This window comes from Aythya ferina (genome assembly GCF_964211825.1).
Source record: "Aythya ferina genome assembly, chromosome: W".
Lineage (NCBI taxonomy): Eukaryota > Metazoa > Chordata > Aves > Anseriformes > Anatidae > Aythya > Aythya ferina.
The window spans coordinates 3,146,883-3,173,060 of record NC_140313.1 but is presented as its reverse complement, the minus strand read 5'-3'; the positions used below and the strand labels follow the sequence as shown (position 1 = coordinate 3,173,060).

Below are 26,178 nucleotides of genomic sequence, written 5' to 3'. Positions count from 1 at the left end.
TGCCAAATAAAGGGGACAAGACTGAAGGGAGGAAAGGGAGAAGGCAAGACCGGGGCAAGACCCTCCACTGTGTTGTGTGTGGTCTACTGAGGGAGGCAACTCCTATGGGTATTGACTGCCGAGTGAGAGGGCCTCGACCGGACTTCTCCCGCGCTAATCACAGAATCACAGAATCACAGAATTTCTAGTTTGGAAGAGACCTCAAGATCATCGATTCCAACCTCTGACCTAACACTAGCATTCCCCACTAAACCATATCCCTAAGCTCTACATCTAAACGTCTTTTGAAGACTTCCAGGGATGGTGACTCCACCACTTCCCTGGGCAGCCTGTTCCAATGCCTCACAACCCTTTCAGTGAAGAAGTTCTTCCTAACATCTAACCTAAAACTCCCCTGGCTCAACTTAAGCCCATTCCCCCTCGTCCTGTCACCAGGCACGTGGGAGAACAGACCAACCCCCACCTCGCTACAGCCTCCCTTGAGGTACCTATAGAGATCGGGTTGTCCCGAGAAAATAACATAAGAACCTGTTTTTTAAACCCATATAAAATTGTGATTCGTTTTCCAGAAGCTGGATCACCTCGACAGACTGAACGGTAACACAAACCCAAATCGGCCTTGAAAGCAGCCCAACCCCTTGATTGAAGGCGTTTGCCTATTATGATCCAGCTACGTGGGCAGAAGACGGATCCTGGGGCTATAGGACCCCAATATATATGCTTAATAGAATAATTAGGTTACAAGCTGTAGTAGAAATGGTAGTAAATAAAACCAGAGATGCACTTGGATTAATTGCTGTCGTGGTTTAACCCGGCTGGCAGCTAAACACCACGCAGCCGTTCGCTCACCCTCCCCCCTCCCTCTCTGGGACGGGGGAGAGAAATGGAAAGTGAAGCTCGTGAGTTGAGATAAAGACAGTTTAATAAGACAGGAAAATAATAATAATAATAATAATAATAATAATAATACAATGATGATAATAGTACTACTACTAATAATATGTACAAACAAGTGATGCACAATGCAATTGCTCACCACCCGCTGACCGATGCCCAGCTTAACCCCGAGCAGTCCGGCCCCCACCCCCCGGCTAGCCACCCCTATATATTGTTTAGCATGACGTCAGATGGTATGGAATACCCCTTTGGCTAGTTCGGGTCACCTGTCCTGGGTCTGTCCCCTCCCAGCTCTTACTGTACCCCCAGCCTGCCTGTTGGCAGGACAGAGCAAAAGTCTGAGGTGTCCTTGGCTTGGTATAAGCACTGCTCTGCAACAATTAAAACATCGGGGTGTTATCAGCACTCTTCTCATCCTAAGCCAAAACACAGCATTCCACCAGCTACTAGGAAGAAAATTAATTCTGTTCTAACTGAAACCAGGACAATTGCAAAGCAAAATACCAAGATGAGAACTGCTTTGTATTAAAATCGCTTAGCTTTGGATTATTTACTAGCACAACAAGAAGGAGGGCCGGACTGCTCAGGGTTATGCTGGGCATCAGTTAAGCGGGTGGTGGACAATTGCATTATGTATCATTTGTTTCGTACACATTATTATTAGTAGTACTACTATCATAATTATTGACTTTATTATTATTGTTATAATTAATTACCTGTCTTTATCTCAACTCACAGGCTTCATTTTTACATTTCTCTCCCTGTTCCAGAGAGGGAGGGGGGAGGGTGAGCGAATGGTTGTGTGGTGCTTAGCTGCTAGCTGGGTTAAACTACAACAAAAGGAAAAGCTGTAAATGAACTTGTAAAAGAAATGAAGATAATTTTATATGCCCCAGTTCAAACATGGAATGGAATCGATCTAGGAGGATTACCGGGGAGGGGGACTTTATGGGTGTTGATTGGCTTACTAAAATTGGGATGGTTGTACTGGGGATTTGTGGAGGATTCTTAATAATTCCATGTTTAATACCTCATTTTACCAGACTAATACACTCAGTTATACAAGGAATGCAAATATCTGCGGTACCTGTTCTGGGAATAGAAATGTTGTTTTTGCAGAGTTACATTGTTTAGAGAGAAGGAATGTGGTACTGAGATATGCTTACAGTGATAAGAAAGCTTAAGCAGGTGACCTTGTAAAATACAGACAACCAGACTCCTTAGGACAATTAGGTGAAAATCACGGTGTTAAGTCAAGTCAGATAAGTGAAGAAACATTACCACTTCAAGCAGTAAAAATGTCAAAAGAAATCTGAAATTTAACTGGCCAGCAACTGAAGGCCATGCATTGTTTGTGAGGCATCAGATAGATTGTGAACCTGGATTACCCACTCAGTGGGGAAACAGGGGAGGGTCCTGTCATCAAAAAGTATATAAACTGTGTTTTGGAACCAGTCGGTGCGCTCTCCTGCTTGTGGGGCGCCTGCCATTGCAATCGCGAACAAATTACTACTTCACTGAGATCCTCGCCTGAGCCTAAGTTGTTGGCTATAGAGTGTTTCTCACACTGTTGACCCAGAACCAGGGAAAGAGAAAACCCATTGCCTGATGATAATAAAAACAAAAGAATATCCAAAATTGATACCACTTCGGCAAGTATTGACTCAATTGGAAAGGAAAAAAGGAATCAATACCATGAAAAAGGAGATGGGGGATTGTGAAATATGTTCATCTGATTCATGTCAATATGGAACAATGCTAGGGCCTCATGATGAAATGTGACCTTCTGTCTTACATACCCTTGTATAACCACAAGTCCAAGAGAAACAGAGTGTTTATCTTGCAAAAGAATGGTTTAGCAGTTCGTGTTGATAGAGGGTTTGAAGGGTAAACCTTGAGACTCGGGTACTGAATAAAGTGATTGCGTTAATAAAGAATAGATTGGAAGCAGCACACCTAATGTTAATAAGAAAACAATATGAACACTTAGAGGGAGACCAGGTTATTAGTAAAGAAACTCCCATCCTCCCACTCGCGCAAGAAGCTGTTGCCCGGTTTGATGAACAAAATGGTAAAAATAAAATGGGGGGATTGCAATAAATATTGTATAATAAGTTTGTTAATCAAACCGGTGGGAAAGCTTGTGGGGGCTGTGACAACCCAATATAGCTGGAAAGTTTCCAGCTGACCATCCTGATGATTTAAAGATTGGAGACGAAATTTCCTTAAGTGGTATATTCTTTATTGCAGCGCTGGATGCACGGGGGATCCTTCCGCCTATCGTGCATGTCCGAAGTAACAAACCATCTCATATTTATACAGCAAAACAATGAATATTCTATTAACGCCTATGCATATTCATTACCTAAACCAGCCTACTCTCGCTTCGTATGCTAATTAGCTTATCAGTCCTTGCGCTTGCGCAAAGCCTTCCAAGAATTGTGGGCTGGGGTCTTCGGGATGTGGGCAGTGGTCTTTGGGAGGAAGACCATAGGTCTTCTGATGCACTTTTCACCCTTTGCTTAAAAAATGCCAGGTAGGATGAATCAGTTGTTTTCCAAGCTGTAAAAATGCTGAGTTGGCTTTCGGCCTAACTGAGGGTCGGTAGATAACAGGATGTCTCAGTTAACAAGGCATAACAGAAGGTTGACTCAAGTTATCTCAAGTCTCAGCCTGACTGAGGGTTAACAAATAACGGGATGTTTTCAAATAACAAGATGCTTCAACATAACAGAAGGTCAACAGATAACAAGATGTCTTCTATTTTGTTCTCGCTAATTTTTAACCACAAGTTTTATTCTATCCTAAAGTGAGTTTATACAATATCACTGATAAGAACCTGTAATAAATCTTGGGGAAGCTTGTGGAGGCTGTGACAACCCTATATAGCTGGAAAGTTTCCAGCTGACTATCCTGATAAGAACATGTATAGAACATGTATAGTGCTTGCTCAGCAAGATCGCAACCCGCAACGCAGTGGAAGACTACGGCCTTCATCCTCACGACCACCAGGAGGTCCGAGACGACCCCCTAGCAACAGCACGTGCAACTGCAGGACATACCAGGATATGCCACGTACACCCGGAACAACCAAGCTATAAAAGGGGGATTCTGGCGGGGGTGAGGTGCGCGCCGTTGGTGGAGCGGAGACTCCCCAGCCGCCCAGCGCTGTTTTGCCTGCTTGAATGCTTGCTTAATAAATTTGGCTCTGATAAAGATTATTCCGAGAGTGGTTTTGGTTCCAACCACTTATTACATCGGGAGGCTGCCACAGGCCTGCCCCTAGGCCTCTACCCACCCTCACCTACCGAACAACTCAGGTGGCAATCACTAAAAGGCTGATAAAAGCGGCAGCTGCTGCTTCATGCAGCTAGCACTTGCAATTATTGGGATCTCTCAAAGGGACAAAATGAGTTCACAGCAGCCACCACATCCAGAAACCTTCTGGGCTGAGAGGGAGAAGTCTGGGGGGCATCTGAAGCACCTCATGATGTTCCCTGCTGTATGTTGTGCCTGGGAACCCCTTTTTGTCATTGATTAAGGCTCTTAGGTCAAGCCCGTCTGCTAATAGTGAGAGCTTCATCAGCTGAATGGCTTTGAGGCCCTTTCCATGCCCCTTGCTGACAGCAAAACCTACTGTGCCCTGAAAACCCTTGGTCCTTCTACATGTGTTCCTACAGGGAGCATCTGTACAGGGCCACCAGGCTGTAGGAGGGAGGTGGGGGGCAGCCCCAGCATCCCTGTGACCCCAAAATCTCCTTGGAGGAGCTGTGCAGAGAAACAGGCTGAGGCCCCGTGCGTTCTGCCTTTCTTCCCAGGGACTGATAGCTGGGCTCTGGGAGAGGCATCTTCAGAGGGAAGAGCTGCACTTTGTTCCACAAAGGCGACAATTAGAAGCAGCCTTGTTAGCAGCAGGGGCTGGGGGCTGTGCACGCAGTGCTGGGGTGTGTTTAGAGGGGACTGTCTCTCCTGCAGCCTGTGCAGCAGGGCAGGTGATGTGCAGGAATGCCCAAATCCCTGTGCTAAAGGGTCACTGATAACCCACCCCAAAATGGTGCGGAATTCAGGTGGCCCTGCGTGGTGGTTTTACCGTGCTGGGCAGCTAAACCCCACAACCGCTCTCTCACTCCCCCTCCTTTAGATGAGGAGGGGGAGAAGTAAAGCAAAGAACAACGCATGGGTTGAGATAAAGATAATTTAATTAAAGGGAAATAATAATAATAATAATTAAATAAAGACTACCATGAACTAAACAATTTAACTAAGGGGAAATAAAAAGGGAAAGGGGAAAAGGGAGGGGAAAAGGGAAAATAAAAAGAAGGGAGGAAAACAAACAAACAAAATAAATGAAGGCTATGTGGAAGTGCAGAGGAAAGAAATTACTCTCTACTTCCCACAAATGAGCGATGATTGACCACGTCCTTGAAGCAAGGCCTCAACGCACGCAGCCGGTGTTCGAGAGGAGGACCGACGTTTTCTCAACAAGAGCCCACCCCTCCCCTCTTCTTCCTGTTTCCACCTTTTATTGCTGAGTGTGACACCACATGGTATGGAATATCCCTTTGATTGGTTTAGGTCAGCTGCCCTAGTGATGTTTCTCTCACTTTTTGCCCACCCCCTAGGAGGGTTAGAGAAAGGCCCAATGCTGTGCCACTGCTGCTCAGCAGTAGACACAACACTGGTGTGATAACACTGCTGTTCCAGCTACAAGTACAGAGTATGGCACTGTATGGGCTGCTGCCGGGAAAGTTAACATTCCAGCCAGACCCAGTACACCCTGGAGCTTGGGCTTTGTCACAGGACAAACCTGAAGCCATAGCGCTGGCTGCCTACATGGTGAGTCTGCCCCCACACCTGGGGGCTGAGAGGAAGCCTCCATCCCCGTCCCCATCTCCGTGGTGGCACAGTGATGCCACGGCCACCTTCCACTAGCCTGGTGCTGAGGCCGGATCCAGCACTCCTCCTGCCAGACCGGGTCATCCCTGCACCCCTCCGTCTCCTCCCTCCTGCTCAGTTATAGTCCCTGTGGGACTATATATTTGAGAAGTGGGCATTGATCAGGGCTGGTTACTCAGGTGACAGCAGCTGTGTCCCCGAGCCCCCCAGGAAGCGTGGCTTTGCACATCGCCCCCTGAGCTGTGTAACGAGGAGGGACTCAGGACTGCCTGCACCCTCTTGGCCCCTTGAGGTCCTGGCACTCGATGCGCTGTGGATAGTGCTGCCCAGCAGTGACAGGGGACACAAGACCCCAAGTAAGGCTCTCCTCTTATCCCCTCAGCGGGCCACAGGAGCTCTGCGCTGGGGCTGAGCCATGTCACACCCATGCAACCCCGGCTTCTACACCCCAGCCCAGTGCAAACACCCCAGGGACCCCTTGCAGCCTGGGGCACACACAGACGTGATATATGTTCATCTGATTCGTGTCAGTATGGAACAGTGCTAGGGCCGCATGGTATGATGAATGTGACCTTCTCTCTTACATACCCTTGTATAACCACAAGTCTAAGAAAAACGGAATGGTTAATGTATATAGTTCTTGTACCTTGCAAAGGAATATTTTAACAATTCGTGTCAATAGAGAGCAGTTCTGTCCGTCTCTGGGTCCTGCACTGGCAATTTAATTCTTCCACAGATGTGGTTTCTTCCCTTTCCTCCCAGTGTCCCAGTCTCCCCCTCATTATAGTCAATTTATCAAATCTTCAGAAATATTCCTCAAATCCATGAGCCTATTTGCTTTTGTTATTCCGAACTCTTATTCCTAACAGTTACAGCCTTTTTGCCTTCTTTGTGGTTGATTTAGCACTGCTATAGATGTGACTGGAGTATCCCTGTGAATGGCCTGTGAGGAATGTTTTAACTACTCGTGAAGTGTCAATAGAGAGCTATTTGTATTTGTATGTTTTTTCTTTGAAGTCTCTGATGTCTGGGGGTTTCAGAACAACTGCTAACAACTAGTGACTGTTATGGCTTCTGAATGGGACACTATGCAAGCCCCTGATATCTGGCCAGGTGGCCAGGAGATTAAGGAGAAGAAAGAAAGAAGCTGAAGGACGGCTAGAAGACAAAACTTGCAGGGGACGCTGTGTAAGCTTTTGACATGCTGCCAAGGAGTACAAAGGGAAAGGACAAGAAAAAAAACCTGAGAGGAAGACTACGAGCCTTCAGCATGAAAGACCCCCAGAGACCCCCAGGGAGACCACCGGAGACTGATGCGCATGCTCCAGTAGGAGGGTTTGGATTCCGGAAGCTAATTATAATAACCCGGGTTTTTTTAGAAGTAGTAATGAATATGTATTAGCCTAGGAGCCTAAAAATCAGCTACTTGATGTAACTTGTGTGCGTCCTGGTGGAGCGGAGACTCCCGGCGCACCCAGCGCTGTTTGCTTACCTCTATTCCTTTAATAAATTGTAAACTTTGATTATAATCCTATTTTGGGACTGAGCGATTTATAACAGACAGACACTGGTGCCTGGGGGAGGGCAGTGGCTGTGCTGGGATTTGTCTCTGTGGGTGCTAGAGGCCTGTGCTGAGGATTGCTGTTGGAAGGGGGGCCCGTCTCAGCTCAGTGCCCACCATGAGCACTGCTGGCACCTCCTGCTGCAAGCCCACAGCTGCACCCCTCGCCTGTAGGGGTCCCCCACCTGTGGGGCCCACACAGGCTGGGTTTGGTGCCTGTCCTGTTCCAGCAGGGGAGCACTGATTCAAGCCCCAGGACTGAGGGCAACTTCGGTCAATGCAGCAGCCACCCTGCGGTGCCATGGGTGCTCTGCACCCCCGAGCTGTCCCCAGCCCAACCTCTGGCACCCATGGCACTGCATCACACTTGTCCCCGGCTCGGTCCAGCAGTTCAGTTCCTTTAATAGTTACACAGAGCCACGCTGCCATGGGGTGGGGGCATGGGTGGCACCAGGCCCTGGCCCCCCGCTGAGGTAGAGGCAAGCGTCGCTCCATGCTCATTTGCTTTGGCACCCAGGGGTGTGGTCAGGTGAAGGAGGCACCCCCCTTCCCCAATGAGGTAGTTTGGAGCCCCCCCAATCCCACTGCCCCCCACCCCCTCCCCCCTGGGGATCCTGGCACATGGGTGGTCTTTGGTTGGGGGCCTCTCCACCCTGCTCCCCAGCAAGCCCCTCCCAGTGCATAAGCCCCACCCCCAATAGCCTCCCCACCAGTTTCCCCAGTATGTGCCCCCCCAGTGTTCCCTCGCCACACCTGGGGGTGACCCTAGGGGTGGCATAGGGCAGGGGCAGTGTGGGGGGACAAAGGGGAGGTCTGCAGTGATTGCAATGAGTGCATACGGGGGTGTAGGGTGTGTATAGGAGATGCAGAGTGTGATGTATGGGGGAGGCAGTGGGGGGGGATGCAGCATTTGCACTGCCAGCGTGTATAAGGAACACAGTGTGCAATGTATAGGGTGTATAGGGGGTGCCATGTGTCAGAGATGCAGGGTGTGCATCGAGAGCATGCCAATGTGGGGGGGACAGTGTGTGCTTCAAGGTGAGTATAGGGGCTACACAGTGGGCATTGAGGTGTGTACGGGATGTGGCAAGTGCATTGAGGTGCCCAGAGTGGCTGCAGAGTGCAGGGGTGCCCAGGCCCACAGGATCTGTTCAGGGGGGTCACAGAAGGCATGTTTTGGGGGTACATGCAGGCAAGGGGCCCCACACCTGGGGGTGAGGGACAAAAGGGCCCTGTGGGTGCTTGGCTTTGCATGGCCACAGCTCTGCTCGGCACCAAGAGCCACCCTTGGTCCCCCAGACCCCGCTGGGCACATCCCTGCCCCACGGCCAGGCGCGCAGCCCCTACCCCACCCCCCTCAGGAACCCCGTCCGCTTCAGGGATCATTGCCCCTATGGCACGGCGCTGGCAGGAGTGTGGCTGTGCAAGGGGGCTGGCGGCAGTGGGTTCGGGATGGCTGTGGGGTTCAGCTGGCTCTGGGTGCCCCCTCCACCAGGTGCTGGGGGGGGCTGCAGGCTGGCGGGAGAACAGGACACTTGAGGAGAGAAACGGGATTAGGGACTGGCACCCTGTGGGCTCCAACCCCCATCACCCTTAGTGCCTCCCCTGGCCTTGTGCTTCCCCTGGCCTCGTGCCACTGCCCATCCCCTTGTCCCCTTACACAGCCCCCTGGGGTGTCCCAGGACCCTGTAGCTGGTGGCCTTGTGTGCTGCTGAGCCCTGACCTTTCTGGCTCATTAAATATTTATGTGCTGGAGGAAAAGCCGTCCTCTTTAATTGTGGGGGTCTCAGCGGGGCAGGCGGGCAGCTGGGGGGCATGGGGTGACCTGCTTGGCCAGTGCAGGGGGCTGCATCACAGCATGGGTTGGGGGTCCCGGGCCCCATAGCAGGGTACGGGGCAGCTTTGGGAGCATCCTCTCTCGGGCACCTGCACCCTCTCTTGGCTCCTCTTGCCAGTCCCTGAGGCAGCCTCTGCTCCACCAAAGCACTCCGACACCATCCTCTCTGCACCCTGCTGGCGGGGGGACCCCAAACCCCAAATTTCCATCTGCTGAGCCCAGTTGTGTAGACAACTCCATTTATTTCTATTGACATGTTGATACTGCTAATGCTGTTGGTGGACAGGTTCAATGCAGTCTCCTGTCTGTCATCTGGGGGAAGGAAATACCAATATGAGCATCAAAAGAAACAGAAGTGACCTGCCAGAGGGAGCAGAGGGGCCCCATCCTCCCCGGGCAGCCCCGTTCTCCCCCAAGGGTGACAGGGGCTGGGGTGGCCAGGCTGGAGGCTGTAGGGCACTACCTTGGTTGGAGACCTTGATGTTCATGGGGAACTGGGAAGCCATGGCTAGGAGGTTGTGCTGCAGAGCCTGCTGCATCAGCTGCTGCTGCCCCTCTGCTGTCAGGGCCACCTTCTTCTCTGGGGGCTCCCCTGTCTCCAGCTTCTCCCACAGCTGTTCCAGCACCGCCACCTGCAAGGCTGCCACTGCCTGAGCTGCTGCAAGGCTGGCCAGCCCCACTGGGATGGCAATGTGCCCAGGCACCGCCAGCACCGTGCCATCCTCTGCAATGACGGGGAGAGCTCAGCGAGACCCCCAGTCTCTTCGCCCCATCTCTCTATCCCCGCACCATGGGGCAGGATGGGCATTTTGGTTGGAAAGCTGCCTGGCGGAGAAGGACCTGGGAGTATTGGTTGATAGTCGGCTGAATATGAGCCAGCAGTGTGCTCAGGTGGCCAAGAAGGCCAACGGCATCCTGGCTTGTATCAGAAGCAGTGTGGCCAGCAGGGCTAGGGAAGTGATTGTCCCCCTGTACTCGGCTCTGGTGAGGCCGCACCTCGAGTACTGTGTTCAGTTTTGGGCCCCTTGCTACAAGAAGGACATGGAGGTGCTCGAACAAGTCCAGAGAAGGGTGACGAAGCTGGTGAGGGGCCTGGAGAACAAGTCCTACGAGGAGCGGCTGAGGGAGCTGGGCTTGTTCAGCCTGGAGAAAAGGAGGCTCAGGGGCGACCTTATTGCTCTCTACAGGTACCTTAAAGGAGTCTGTAGGGAGGTGGGGGTTGGTCTGTTCTTCCACGTGCCTGGTGACAGGACGAGGGGGAATGGGCTAAAGTTGCGCCAGGGGAGCTTTACGTTGGATGTTAGGAAGAACTTCTTTACCAAAAGGGTTGTGAGGCATTGGAACGGGCTGCCCAGGGAAGTGGTGGAGTCACCATCCCTGGAGGTCTTTAAAAGACATTTAGATGTAGAGCTTGGTGATATGGTTTAGTGGAGGACTGTTAGTGTTAGGTCAGAGGTTGGACTCGATGATCTTGAGGTCTCTTCCAACCTAGAAATTCTGTGATTCTGTGATTCTGTGAAGAAGGGGCCTCCACCTCCATGTTGGGGCTTGGGCCCAGCTCCAGAGCTGTCTGTTCCCTCTCACCCCAGAGGGGACCAAATGAATAAAATCATTCCTTTTTCCCATCTGGGAGAAGGAGTATACCTGGTGGAGTTGCCTGAGGTGGGGCAGCCGTGGTCCTCACCCACCTTTCTTCACGCCATGCACTTGGCCCATCTGGCCACAACTGTGCGTGGAGATGCTGAGGGCTGGCAGAGGCATTTTGGGGGAGCCCAGCAGGGTTGGGGTGCCGGTGGGCGAGTAGTTGAAGAACAGTGCCGAAAGTCTGCCTCCCGCCGGTTGCTGTCAATGGCGGCCTGCAGCTCCCCAGGCAAGCTGAGCGCCCGCTTCTCGCATTCATAGGGGTACAGGTACTTCATGTATCTGTGTGGGGAAGAGAGACAGGATCAGAGCCAGCACTGGGCACATCCCAGCCAGCCCCAAGATGAGCAGGAACTGGGCTGGGGATGGTGCCCAGGCACAGGGGAAGCCCTCTGTCCCCCTTGGGGACACCCTGTGTGCTCACTGTGTGCGGAGGGTGAAGGCAGCGCTGGTGATGGAGGTAGGTAGGTTGAGGCCCTTGGTGATCTCCCTCCAGATCTTCTTGTTGATGACTTCCACCAGGCTGCCCTTGTCCATCACCAGCCGGTACAGAGTATAGAGGTCCAGCACTTGCTTGGCCATGATGGGGATGCGGTTCACGGGCGTCCCTTCGGGCTGGGCGAGTCAGGAGAGAGAAGGGTGAGGGGTGAGCCCACAGGGACCCTCGCCCTCTGAGGACGTGGCCCCCACCTTGTCCCCATGGCCACCACAGGCACTGGCTGCCCTCAGAAGCTGTCAGGGCTCTCTGCTGGGTGGTGGGAGCACGGTGGCTCCTCCAGTCACCCCAGAAGCTTCAAACGAGTTTGTGGGTCCCGGAGCCCGATCAATGCCCTCCAAACTTCTTTTCTCCCCCCTCCCTGGCCACAGTGGCTAATGAATGCTGCTCGCCATTAATCCCGGGGTGGACAGTGCCCGTCCTGCTGACAAAGGGACTTGTCTGTGTCCCCACAGAGTGATGGCCCCGGCAGTGGCCGGGGTGCACAGCACAAAAGCCCAGAGAGGTGGCGGGGCCATTGTGCTGCTGCAATTAGCTCTGGATTGATTAACGGTGCCACGTTATCGACAGGGCCCTCGGCTCAGTGTGGGGATGGGGAGGGTGCAAATGGGGGGGGGATGCACAGCCCCTTCCTAGGGCTCGCTGTCCACCCCCCACCCACTGCCACCCTAGGGACACAGCCCCCTGCCTGCATGCCCCTGGGTGCCCCAGAAGCACCCACACCGGCTCTCATCAGCACCCAGCTCTGAGGGTGCCCCCTTGTCTGTCCCCAGAGCTGGGGCACCCAGCACCACCTGCTGTACCTCCCCAGGGTCACCCCCGAGATGTCACCCAGCCTGGGGAGGGGACAGGAGTGGGACTGGAGAGCATTGGGCACTCTCCCTTCTCCCCACACTGACAGATAGCTCGCTTAATTAGCCCCGGCCCCAACGGTGAGGGAGTTAATCAGCTCTGGAGAGAGAGATAATGAAGCCGCCAAGCATCCCATGAATCTTGCAGCCCTGATGGATTCTGAGGGTGGAGACAAGGGTCGGGCAGCGGTGGTGCTCCCCTGGCTCCCCCCAGCCTGCCCCACATCTGGGGGGCACCCACCGCCCACGGGGCAGCACCCAGACCCCATCCACCTCCAGCCACACTCTGGTGTAAGCCCCATGGCCATGGCAGCTCCCGTATGGCATGGGTTTGTGGGGTCTCAGCCCCTCGAGAGCTGGGTGCCACTGCCCCACAGGTGGGCACCCACCCTCACCAACACTCCCAACACCACCGACACTCGGGACCGACCACCCCTTCCCACCTGCTCTCGCCCCACACACAGCCAGCTCCAGCCCCCCTCCCCAAGCCTTCCCCCATTAATTAGCTCAGCATTAACCTCTGCCTGGGGTTTACTGGCTGTCGAGCGGTGTGTTCAATAATCCACACACCAGAAAAAGGCTCTAATTAATACAGCCAACCGCGCGCCCGTGCTCGGCAACTTATAATTGTCCCGGGCCCGGATGGGGAGGGCAAATGTTAAAGCATTTATCAAGTCCCCAGCAGCTGGCTTGTCCCTGTGCTGATAGCAAAGATTTTCGATGGGGTTGGGTGGGCTGGCGGGCTCTTAACCCCTGGGCCCCCATGCTGCTCCTACGGCCCCATGGCAGTGCTCAGGTATGGCTCTGAGCACCCACAAATGGGCATCACTAACAGGGATTGCTAATGGGCGCTGCTAATGGGCCTTGTTAATCAGGCATTGCTATAAGGCACTGCAAGTGGGCATCCTCGCTGGGTGACACTGCTGGGCATCGCTAATGGGCATAATTAATGGGTTTTGCTAACAGACATCACCAAAGGGCTCTGCTGCAACCCTACTGCGCCTCTCCAGTGGGCACTGCTGGTGGGCATCAGCAAGGGGCATTACCACCAGCCCAAATTCGGGGGTCCCAGCCCCTCCAGCTGGCAGCACCCTGCTAGGGGGTGTCCACAACAGGGCTGAATCTGTGGGGTGTGATCATGTGCGTGTGTATAAGTGCGGGACGTGGTGTCTGGGTCTAATGGTGCACACCAGGAGATGAAGGGCATGGAGTCAGAGCTGAGCCCTGTGTGTGTGACAGTGGCCAGCGTGGCCCCGTCTGCACTCAGCCAGCCTTGTGGGGTGCAGCTCACAGAGACGAGCCCCAAACAAGCGACTGGGGGGCATCCACCCAAGCCACCCACCTTTACCTCTCTTCTGCATGAAGCTGAAGAGGTCATCCAGGAACTCCTTGCGTTTTGGGTCCTCGTCCAGTTCGTAGAGCTGGGGCAGGAGAGAGAGGGGTCAACGCTGCTGGCATGCACCGGGCAGGGGGACGGCACAGGACAGTGCTGGGGATGGGGACCCTGCTGGCTCCAGCACCTGGCATCACCCCTTTTACCCCCCAGCTCTCCCCATGGGATTCCCCGACACATCCCCAGGCTCGGGTCTGCCATGGGCTCCCCACCTGCCCTGCACCCTGGCAGCCTCCGTGCCTCATTTTCCCTGCCCTGGATGCGTGGCAGCATGGAGCCCCATGGCAGGGCAGGATGCGGCCGTGCCATGCAGCAGCCAGGGCTTGCCAGATTCCAGCACAACTCCTCAGTGACCATGACAAATTGGAGACTGTCAGATCGATGGCCTAGCAGTAAAAGTCAGAGCACATGAAAGAAAAATTAGCACCAATTGAAGGCGCTATAGACACCAATTCCTCGCAGTGAGCCTGGCAAGAATTTAAAGCCACTGAAAAGAAACAAAACTCAGCAGTTCAGAATGGATTTCCAAAACATATACAAAGAAATGCAAGCTGGAAAACAAAGTCAGGCACAAAATAGTCCTTTAAAAAAAACAGTTGTGCTCGGAATGGCTGTTAAAAAACAATAGACAGGGAGCCTCCCCCCCCTCAGCACAATACATAATTCACAGGCAGATAAAGGGAGCTGTGAGGATGTGGGGTGCGGGGACACAGGGACGTGAGGACATGGGGACATGGAGATGGGGATGTGAGGGCGTGGGGATGTGGGATGTGGCTCTGCTCCGACAGAGACCCTGTGGTTCCCATCACCAGGCAGACACTTCTGCACTGCCCTCAGCACCATTTGTGGGTGCTCCATGGTGCTCTGCTGCTATCCCGTCCTCCCCTTGTGGGTGCCACCTGCACACCCCCTGCAAGCAGGAGCTCCCTGTCCCTGTCACCACCACCCCCATCGCCTGTTCGAGCTGATCCATCAGTGCCGGCAATGGGCTCACGCTGGGAGCAGCACCCTGGGAGCCCACATTTCCCTGCCTGTCCACCAGCCCAGACCATTCCTCCTGGTTTGGAAAATCAAGCCAAGACCTTCCCAGGGGTCTCCCAGCAGGGGTGTCCGGCCGGGCCCCCAGCTGCCCACGTGTATTTCTGCTCCTGCAAAGCCCAGGCACGCTCCCTGCCACCGTGTGCGCGCAGCCCCCAAACAGGTGTGATCTCTTCTCTCCACTGTATATTAACCTCTAACCTTTTATCTGTGGGGCAGCGAGACACAAAAATACATTACATCAAGCAGGGAGCAAAGGTTGGCTTTTAAGAGGAGATGAGAGTTGAGCGAGGAACAGGGGATGTGCTGGCATGGCCCTTGGGCACGCTGATGATGCACCAGGTGTCCTGTGAGGTTTGGGGATGCTCAGGCTGGAGAGGATGTGGGTTTGGGGGATTCCTGCTGCTGGGGGGTTGGCTGGGTCCCAGCCAAAGCAGAGTATAGGATCCAAGCATTGCAGGTGCACAGAGGTGGCATGGGGGTGGCCTGCAGGCAAGGAGGGTCCCCCCAGACACCACCAGCCCCAAGGAAGGTGCCATCTCCATCACCTGCCACTCACCCTCCTCCTCCTCTTGCAAGGTGGGCACTGTGGTCCCCTCCAGCCTCCTTTGGGGACTGGCCATCGGAGCGGCAGAGCACAACCCCACAGGGTCACGCACAATCCAGTACAGGTGCACACAACTTCGTGCGGGGATTCTCAACCCCACACAGATGTGCACAACCCCATGCAGGCATACACAATCCTGAACGAGCATGCAAAACCCTTTATGGGCTTGCACAACCCCACGCAAGGGTGCGCACAACCCAACATGAGCGCACACAACCACCCAAGGGAATGCACCCTGTATGTCCCCCCAGAAGCACACTCAGACTTGCAAGGGCACACGCAACCCTGCACAAGCATGCACAACCCTGCATCAGTGCACGTGCAACCCACACAAGTGTGCACAGCCCCATACCCATTCGCAAAAATCTTACAAGCACACATCCCCACATGGGCACATACAACCTGGTACAGATGTGAATGGCCTCATACAGGCACACACAACCCCAAATGGACACGCACAACCCCAAAGGGGCATGCAGAACCCCAAATAGGCACACACAACCTTTCATGGGTGCACTTACTCCCTATTAGTATGCATAACCCTGCACGGGCACGCACAGCCCTGCATGGGCGCACAACCCGAGGTGGGGACCCAGACTCTGGAGGGGAACACAGACCCCCGGAGGGGCCACCCCGTCCCAGACAGGGTCACTCCCCAGCACGCCCTTGCTGTGTACCTCAAGCAGGGGGCAGCTGTGCAACATGAGCAGCGGCTCCTGCTTGCAGTGACCTATGAGCAAGGACCCTTTTAATCGTGTTTGTATTGATATAATTAGTAACTCATTTAATGCCATTGATGTAACTATATTCCTCTATAAACACAAGTATTAAACTGTCAAGCCTGGGGATTGATACCCCACTGGTGCACAGCTCTGCTCCACTCTACCAACCTCAGGGACCCCTTCTGTAGGGCTTGCCCCCCCAAAAGCCACAGCAATCCCAGTGCCAGCCCAGCGCAGCTGCTCGGGGCATCCTTGCCCCCGACCCACCATGAGTGCAGCTCTGGCCATGCCCAGGCACCCTGCTCTCTGCCAGTATCCCATCGCCATGGCGACATCTTTATTCCTTAAGGGATGGGGATAACGGGGCTGGCTGGGCAGGTTAAAGGGCAGCGGGTTGAATATGGTTTATTAAAGGGATGTGAATAGACCTCGTGCCTCCCCTCACCACAATTAAATAACATTGTTAGCACACTTGCTAACCCTGGAGGTGCCTCTCCTGGCTCTGGGGGGGCTTGCAGGGATGGAGCCAGGGTCTCCAGCCCCCCATGGCCCAGCTGATCCCACAGAGAAGGGGCACGGTGAGGTACAAAGCCCCTCTAGACTGCCCCGAGGAGCCCCCCCACAGCACTTCCAAGGGAAGCTATCGCAGTGGGACCCCTACAGCCCCCACTCGGCTGCCACCTCCCGCCAGTAGCCAGGGCTCAGATCAGCAACCAGGATTTAATCCACTTAGTACAGGCTGCATCGATCCCGAACCCTGCTCAGCTCCTCCCTGCCTCACATCTTCCCCAACCCTGAGCCACTTAATATACACCGCATTGATTAGCCGCCCTGCTAATTTTTCCATCTGGCTGCTGCTCACACAGGGAGCCCAGGAGATGCAGTTCCCCACATCCTCCCAGCACGCTGAAGGTGGCCAAGCACTGATGGGGTCCTTTGGGGACCTCAGGGTCTCTTGGGGACCTCGCACCCCTCTGGAGCATCATTGCACCTCTGAGCCGGGGGTCCCTGGTACATGGCCAGGTGCATGCACATCAAGTGTTTCTGTGTCCCAATGGGATTGGGGAGCCACTGGTGCCACCGTTTACCTACAGCCTTGCCACCACCCAGCCTGAATACACCACAAGAGTGAGTATAGGAGCTGGGGGCTCTGGGCCCCCCTCCTGTCACTCGCTCCCTGCCAGGCACCAACCACCCCCTGACCTTGCAAGCGCCCGGCCCCATGCCGTTAATAAGTTAATGGTTGCGGGACAGCTCTGCCTGGGTGCTGGCTGAATTTGCAAGCACTGCTGGCTGGTGAGGGGACTGTGCCCTGATCCCACAGCCCCCACAGCAGCAACGCTCCCCCTGGTGTCCCCATTCTCAGCATTACACCGCTGACACAGCTGGACACCCCCATGCCATAGCCCCCCAGCCTGCTCCCAGCACCCCCTCCCCAAAACCATTCGCCGTGCTTAATGTTTAACGTGCTTAATGTTTAACGGTACTTTATAGAGCAGCAGGTTTAATCAGCACTGATAGCGCGGAGGATCCGGCAGGCCATTAAAACCCCAGGGGTCCTTGCCTGGGGAGCTGCCTGCTGCATACATTAACCTGGCTCGGGGCAAGGTGAGGGACTGTTTGCTCATGGCACTGGCCTTGGGACAGCAGCCCCTGGCCCCGGGGTGAGGAGGGACTCATGGGGTCCCCAGGCTCCTCCTCAACCCATTTCACAGGAGGGGAAACTGAGGCACGAGGTGCCAGCATGGCTTGCTTTAAGTGTCAGAGCCGTGTGTGCGGAGGATATGTGCTGCATGATGCCACCACGGTCACCGTCCCCAGATCCCAGCCCCACATTTGTCCATGCTGGGGGGTCCCGGCAAGTGCACTCCATCCAAGCTCGTTGTCTTGTTGCTCTTTCATGGCTGAACAAGCAGGGATTCAAGAAGGGATCTGCTCAGGTTAACCCCCGGCCACATTGTCCCCCACCTGCCTCATCCCCCCCAGACATAAGGGAGCTCCCAAGGTGTCCCCTGAGGTGGGGGACCTGGCCACGGGGAGACACGCATGCATGCATGCACTTACCCAGTGTATATGCATAGGTGTGCACGTGGCAGGTGTGTTTGCACACATGGGAGTGCACAGCTGGGGGGCTGTGCACACACCTGGGCTGTGCCTTGGATGCCCAGTGACCCCCCTACATCTCCGTCCCCATCACCATCCCCTGGGTGGCTTTGTAGTGATGATGAGGGAAGAAGGGCTGGAGAAGAAATTGCATGCTACTGTATCCCCAGCCATTCTCCTTTTGCATGCCCCCCCCATACACACTCTCCCCATGCACACTCTCATATCCCTCCCACACTGTCCCCTCTCACTCCATGTGTGCCTGTGCTCACTCCCACGCCCCCATGCAGCCGCACACCCCCATGGGTGTCCTGGTGGGGCCAGATCCCACCTCCCCAGGGCTAGATCCTCCCTCCACACTGCACCCTGCCTAGTCTGCTGCTGGGACAGGGGTCTTGCTTCCATCATTAACCCAATTACTGGATTAGCAGAGGCCAGAGCCAGTGAGGGGGCACACCCCCCCAAACCCACCATTCACATCCGATTACAGGGTGGCAGCTGGGGACAGAGCCAGGGGTAGCTGTGGGGTGAGGATCCCCAGAGGCAGAAACCTAGATGATATCACAGGGTCCTACCAGCCCCAGAATCCCTCCTCTCCCTGCACTTTGTGCTGCCAGATGGGGGGCATTGCTGTCCCCATCTCTCCATGCGCTCGTCGCCAGCTCCCACTGTGGTGGTTTTACTCAGGTGGGCAGCCGAGCTCCACCACAACCGCTCTCTCACTCCCCCTCTCCTCAAAAAGGAAGGGGGAGAAAATACAACACAGAGAACTCGAGGTTTGAGATGAGAAAGGTTTAATTAAAGGGAAAGGGAATGGGGAGGAAAAACAGAAACAAGAGAAACAATCAGTCCGCGCGGAAGCACAGAGAGAAAAAATTATTCTCTACTTCCCATCAGCGAGTGGTGTTCGGCCACGTCCTGGGAAGCAGGGCCTCAAACGCGTAGTGGTTGTTCAGGAGGAACAGCCCCCTCCCCCACGAGAGCCCCCCCTTTTATTGCTGAGTGTGACATCAGGTGTTATGGAATATCCCTTTGGTTGGTTTAGGTCAGCTGCCCTGGTGTCCTGGTTTCAGTTAGAACAGAATTAATTTTCTTCCTAGTAGCTGGTGGAATGCCGTGTTTTGGCTTAGGATGAGAAGAGTGCTGATAACACCCCGATGTTTTAATTGTTGCAGAGCAGTGCTTATACCAAGCCAAGGACATCTCAGCCTTTCGCTCTGTCCTGCCAACAGGCAGGCTGGGGGTGCAGTAAGAGCTGGGAGGGGACAGACCCAGGACAGGTGACCCAAACTAGCCAAAGGGGTATTCCATACCATCTGACGTCATGCTAAACAATATATAGGGGTGGCTAGCCGGGGGGAGGGGGCCGGACTGCTCGGGGTTAGGCTGGGCATCGGTCAGCGGGTGGTGAGCAATTGCATTGTGCATCACTTGTTTGTACATATTATTATTACTTTCCTATTATCACCATTGTATCATTATTATTATTATTATTATTATTATTATTATTATTATTTTGTTATTATTTTCCTGTCTTATTAAACTGTCTTTATCTCAAATCACGGGCTTCACTTTCCATTTCTCTCCCCTGTCCCAGAGAGGGAGGGGGGAGGGTGAGCGAACGGCTGCGTGGTGTTTAGCTGCCGGCCGGGTTAAACCACGACAGTCTTTTTGGCGCCCAACGTGGGGCTCGAAAGGTTGAGATAACGGCAGATCTGACCAGAGTGTGTTAAACTAAAATTGGTGTAAGTATTAGACCTGCTTAATAGTCACTTGTCATAATGCTGATTGCTTTAATCTCAACTCTGCTGCGCCTGTTTTCCAAATTGAGTATTATAGTACATTATTTTCCGTATTTGCTCTCTGTCATGTTGTTTATCCTCTCTGGGCCCTGGTTTCAGATCATTATGGTACTGAGTGTTGTAGCAATGGCTTATGACACGATGAGATATCTGGTCATGACTCTAACTTGGTATTTGTACTCAGTAACATCATCGACTCTGTATTTTGGAAACTGTATCTTGGAAACTATTAGCAATTATACCTATTGTTTTTTTCCATTAGGGAGTCAATCTGTGGAGGGGAAAGGGGAAGATATTTTTTCTTACTTGATTACTCTCCCTTTCTCCTTCACCACCCCTGTATCCTCCTGGATCACTCTCCCTTCCTCCTTCACCACCCTCTTACCCTCCGAGCTTGCTACAATAGCTCTCCAAGATATTGAATATCCTTGGGATACTCAGACCAGCATAGTCTTGTTGTTCTGCCTCCTGAATGCGCTTCAGATTCTGCTTAAAGTTAAACAACTACTTAGGAAGCTCATCCGGAGATCTGCCCGGAGGCAGTATAGTTGTGGGTGGCAGGGAGTATGGGAGGATATGGGCAGGCATCTAGAGCAGTTGGCACCCCCAGTGTTTTGGAAATTCACCCCTGAACAATTGCAAAATCCTCAAAAACTGGCAGAATGCTTGAGAAAAAGGTGTCATGATTCTGGCAGTTCCAAAGTAACACAAATCATTGTAACATGCTGGGGCCTGGCTCATGCCTATCGAGCTGCCATTGATACTGCTATCAACTTAGTGACAGACCCTGCGGCCACTCCAAGCCCTGTGACAGATCCAACGGCCAATGTGACCCCTACGGTGGACTCTGCAGCCGCTCCAGTTCCAGCTCCTGCAGCCACTCCAGTTCCAGCTCCTACAGCCGCTTCAGTCCCAGCTCCTGCAGCTGCTCCAGTTCCAGCTCCTGCAGCCGCTCCAGTTCCAGCTCCTGCAGCCGCTCCAGTTCCAGCTCCTACAACTGCTCCAGCTCCGGTTCCTGCAGCCGCTCCAGTTCCAGCTCCTGCTGCTACTCCAGTCCCAGCTCCTGCAACTGCTCCAACTCTGGTTCCTGCAGCCACTCCAGCTCCGGTTCCTGCAGATGCTCCAGCTCCTGCAGCCACTCCAGCTCCTGTGGCTGGGTCAGAGAAAAGAGCTGTAGCAGTGCAAGTTGACCCTGCAGAGGGTATTCCAACCCCTGTGGCAGACCCTGTAACGGGGTCAGAGAAACGAGCTGTAGCAGTGCAAGTTGACCCTGCAGAGGGTATTCCAACCTCTGTGGCAGACCCTGTAACAAGGTCAGAGAAACGAGCTGTAGCAGTGCAAGTCGACCCTGCAGAGGGTATTCCAACCTCTGTGGCAGACCCTGTAACAAGGTCAGAGAAATGAGCAGTAGCAGTGCAAGCTGCCCCTGTAGAGAAGGTGAAAAAATGGTATAGAGATTCAGGTCGTTTAGAACGCAGAGAGTCTTCTGCCAAATCTAGGTATAGAGACGACGGAGACGACGATGACGCTGGGCCATCAAGGGTTCAGGAGGAGGAAGATGAGGATGCTGAAAAATCAACAGCAGTAACTACCCGAAGCCTAAACGAGCGTGAGTTACGAGATGTGCGAAAAGATTTTGGTTGCTGTATAGGTGAGCAGCTTGTCACCTGGCTGCTCCGATGCTGGGACTCTGGAGCCAATTGTGTGGAATTAGACGGCAGGGAAGCCAAGCGACTGGGATCCCTTGCTAGAGACACAGGCATTGACAAAGCAATTGCAAATGGAGCACAATCTCACAGCCTCTGGAGGCGTCTCCTGTCAGCTGTGAGGGAAAGGTATCCCTTCAAGGAAGAACTTTTATGTCTACCAGGCAAGTGGACCACTATGGAGAAGGGAATCCAGTACCTGAGGGAATTAGCCGTATGGGAAGTGATTTATGAGGACCCAGACCTCAGACAAACATCCAAAGATCCAGATGAAGTCAGGTGTACACGACCCATGTGGCGGAAGCTTGTACGGAGTGCACCATCATCATATGCCAGCTCATTGGCAATAATGGCCTGGAAAGAGGATGAGGAACCCACAGTGGATGAAGTGGCTAAACAACTCCGGCAGTACGAAGAAAGTCTCTCTTCTTCCTTACAGGCCTGCGTCTCAGCTGTGGAGAAACTTTCTGAAAAGGTTCACCAACTTGAAGAGAATCTATCATCCTCCCCACCTGAACCAACCAGTGTCCACCGACCAAAAGAGAACACTTGGGAGAAACTTTCTGAAAGGGTTCACCAACTTGAAGAGGGATTATTCTCCTCCGCACCTGTACAAAGCAGTGTCTCAGCTATCAGGGGTAGGCGTTCATCCACACAAGGAAGACGATATGGTGGGTACTCACCCCGTGCCACCCTGTGGTTTTACTTACGAGACCATGGAGAGGACATGAGAAAATGGGATGGAAAATCTACTGCGACCCTAGAGGCACGGGTACGTGAGTTGCAAAAGAAAACAATCAAGAAAAAGGGATTCTCTGAAAAGTTTGCTGCTCCAACTTCCAGCAGACAGTCCTTCAAACACAGAAACGAAGAAGATTCTGACCAGGGTTAGGGGGGCCCTGCCTCCAGCCAGGGGGAGGAAAGGGACAATCGAGTTTATTGGACTGTGTGGATTCGATGGCCTGGCACGTCAGACGCACAGAAGTATAAGGCTTTAGTAGACACCGGTGCACAATGTACTATAATGCCATCGAGCTATAAAGGACCAGAGCCCATCTATATTTGTGGAGTGACAGGGGGATCTCAGCAGTTGACTGTATTGGAGGCTGAAGTGAGTCTGACTGGGAATGAGTGGGAAAAGCACCGCATTGTGACTGGCCCGGATGCTCCATGTATCCTTGGCATAGACTATCTTAGAAGAGGATATTGCAAGGACCCAAAAGGGTTCCGGTGGGCTTTTGGTATAGCTGCCTTAGAGACAGAGGGCATTAAACAGTTATCTACCTTGCCTGGTCTCTCAGAGGACCCCTCTGTTGTGGGGTTGCTGAGGGTCGAAGAACAGCAAGTGCCAATCGCTACCACAACTGTGCACCGGCGGCAATATCGCACTAACCAAGACTCCCTGATTCCCATCCATAAGCTAATTCGTCAATTGGAGAGCCAAGGAGTGATCAGCAAGACTCATTCACCTTTCAATAGTCCCATATGGCCAGTGCGAAAGTCTAATGGCGAGTGGAGACTAACAGTGGACTATCGTGGCCTGAATGAAGTGACGCCACCACTGAGTGCTGCAGTGCCGGACATGCTGGAACTTCAGTACGAACTTGAATCGAAGGCAGCCAAGTGGTACGCCACAACTGATATCGCTAATGCATTTTTCTCCATCCCTCTAGCAGCAGAGTGCAGGCCACAATTTGCCTTCACTTGGAGGGGAGTCCAATATACTTGGAATCGGCTGCCCCAGGGGTGGAAACACAGCCCTACCATTTGCCATGGGCTGATCCAGTCTGTGCTAGAGCAGGGGGAAGCTCCTGAACACCTGCAGTACATCGATGACATTATTGTGTGGGGTAACACAGCAGAGGAAGTTTTTGAGAAAGGGAAGAAAATAGTCCAAATCCTTCTGAAAGCCGGTTTTGCCATAAAACAAAATAAAGTCAAAGGACCTGCACGAGAGATCCAGTTTTTAGGAATAAAATGGCAAGATGGACGTCGTCAAATCCCAATGGATGTGATCAACAAAATAACAGCTATGACTCCACCAACTAGCAAAAAAGAAACACAGACTTTCCTAGGTGTTGTGGGGTTTTGGAGAATGCACATCCCAAATTACAGTCTGATTGTAAACCCGCTCTACCGAGTAACCCGTAAGAAGAATGAGTTTGAATGGGGCCCTGAACAACGACAAGCCTTTGAACAAATCAAGCAGGAAATAGTCCATGCAGTAGCCCTTGGGCCAGTTCGAACAGGACCAGATGTAAAGAATGTGCTCTACACTGCAGCCGGGGAGAACGGCCCCACCTGGAGCCTCTGGCAGAAAGAACCTGGGGAAACTCGAGGTCGGCCCCTGGGGTTTTGGAGTCGGGGATACAGAGGATCTGAGGCCCGCTATACTCCAACTGAAAAGGAGACATTGGCAGCATATGAAGGAGTTCGATCTGCTTTGGAGGTGGTTGGTACTGAAGCGCAGCTCCTCCTAGCACCCCGATTGCCGGTACTAGGCTGGATGTTCAAGGGAAGGGTCTCTTCTACGCATCATGCAACTGATGCTACGTGGAGCAAGTGGGTTGCACTGATTACTCAGCGGGCTCGAATAGGAAACCCCAGTCGCCCAGGAATATTGGAAGTGATTATGGACTGGCCAGAAGGCAAATACTTTGGGATATCATCAGAGGAGGAGGTGGGTCGTGCTGAAGAAGCCCCACTGTACAACCAGTTACCAGAGAATGAAAAGAAATATGCCCTGTTCACTGATGGGTCCTGTCGTATTGTGGGGAAGCATCGGAGATGGAAGGCTGCTGTATGGAGTCCTACACGACGAGTTGCAGAAGCTGCTGAGGGAGAAGGTGAATCGAGTCAGTTTGCAGAAGTGAAAGCCATTCAGCTGGCTTTAGACATTGCTGAACGAGAAAAATGGCCAGTTCTCTATCTCTACACCGATTCATGGATGGTAGCAAATGCCCTGTGGGGATGGTTACAGCAATGGAAGCAAAACAACTGGCAGCGTAGGGGCAAACCCATCTGGGCTGCTGCTTTGTGGCAAGACATTGCTGCTCGGGTAGAGAACCTGGCTGTGAAAGTACGTCACGTAGATGCTCATGTGCCCAAGAATCGGGCTACTGAAGAACATCAAAACAACCAGCAGGTGGATCAGGCTGCTAAGATTGAAGTAGCTCAGGTGGACCTGGATTGGCAGCATAAAGGTGAATTATTTATAGCCCGATGGGCCCATGACACCTCAGGCCATCAAGGTAGAGATGCAACATACAGATGGGCTCGTGATCGAGGGGTGGACCTGACCATGGACGCTATAGCACAGGTTATTCATGACTGTGAAACATGTGCTGCAATCAAGCAAGCCAAACGGTCAAAGCCTCTTTGGTATGGAGGACGATGGCTGAAATATAAATATGGAGAGGCCTGGCAGATTGATTACATCACACTCCCTCAAACTCGCAATGGCAAGCGCCACGTACTTACAATGGTGGAAGCAACCACCGGATGGCTGGAAACATATCCTGTGCCTCATGCCACCGCCCGGAACACTATCCTGGGCCTTGAAAAGCAAGTCCTATGGCGACATGGTACCCCAGAAAGAATGGAGTCAGACAATGGAACTCATTTCCGAAACAACCTTATAGACACTTGGGCCAAAGAACATGGTATTGAGTGGGTGTATCACATCCCCTATCATGCACCAGCCTCCGGGAAAGTTGAACGATACAACGGACTGTTAAAGACTACATTGAAAGCAATGGGCGCTGGGACATTCAAAAATCGGGATACGCATTTGGCAAAGGCCACCTGGTTAGTCAATACTAGGGGATCTGCCAACCGAGCTGGACCTGCCCAATCAAACCTGTTATGTACTGTAGATGGGGATAAAGTTCCTGTAGTGCATGTAAGAAATATGCTGGGTAAAACAGTCTGGGCTACTCCTGCCTCAGGAAAAGGCAAACCTATTCGTGGAATTGTTTTTGCTCAGGGACCTGGATACACTTGGTGGGTGATGCAAAAGAACGGAGAGGTCCGGTGTGTACCTCAAGGAGATTTAATACTGGGTGAGAATAGCCCATGAACTGAATTGTACCATGTTAATTACTATATAATACTATATGTTATCACTACTATGACTACTGTAGGTGACTAATTAGAATGTATGGAAAAGAGTGTAACCTGAGCATGACATAAATGGTATGGAATAAGGGGTGGATAGATGTCCTGGTTTCAGTTAGAACAGAATTAATTTTCTTCCTAGTAGCTGGTGGAATGCTGTGTTTTGGCTTAGGATGAGAAGAGTGCTGATAACACCCCGATGTTTTAATTGTTGCAGAGCAGTGCTTATACCAAGCCAAGGACATCTCAGCCTTTCGCTCTGTCCTGCCAACAGGCAGGCTGGGGGTGCAGTAAGAGCTGGGAGGGGACAGACCCAGGACAGGTGACCCAAACTAGCCAAAGGGGTATTCCATACCATCTGACGTCATGCTAAACAATATATAGGGGTGGCTAGCCGGGGGGAGGGGGCCGGACTGCTCGGGGTTAGGCTGGGCATCGGTCAGCGGGTGGTGAGCAATTGCATTGTGCATCACTTGTTTGTACATATTATTATTACTTTCCTATTATCACCA

The 26,178-nt window shown here is 52.9% G+C and overlaps 1 protein-coding gene and 2 long non-coding RNA genes across 3 annotated transcripts in view; 2 read left to right on the top strand and 1 right to left on the bottom strand.

Annotated features, from left to right (window-relative positions):
* Positions 1 to 26,178, top strand: part of LOC311426422 — a 566,016-nt gene that overhangs the window by 356,035 nt on the left and 183,803 nt on the right. The gene's annotated exons all lie outside the window — the stretch shown is intronic.
* Positions 1 to 26,178, top strand: part of LOC311426404 — a 103,195-nt gene that overhangs the window by 67,691 nt on the left and 9,326 nt on the right. The gene's annotated exons all lie outside the window — the stretch shown is intronic.
* LOC311426471 (AT-rich interactive domain-containing protein 3A-like) lies at positions 8,746 to 16,266 on the bottom strand (the record flags this gene model as incomplete). The annotated part of the gene is given in 8 exon segments (XM_084502853.1): positions 8,746 to 8,888; positions 9,348 to 9,503; positions 9,655 to 9,915; positions 10,880 to 11,023; positions 11,026 to 11,114; positions 11,257 to 11,440; positions 13,528 to 13,600; positions 16,207 to 16,266. Coding segments are annotated over 8 exon segments (1,110 nt in total).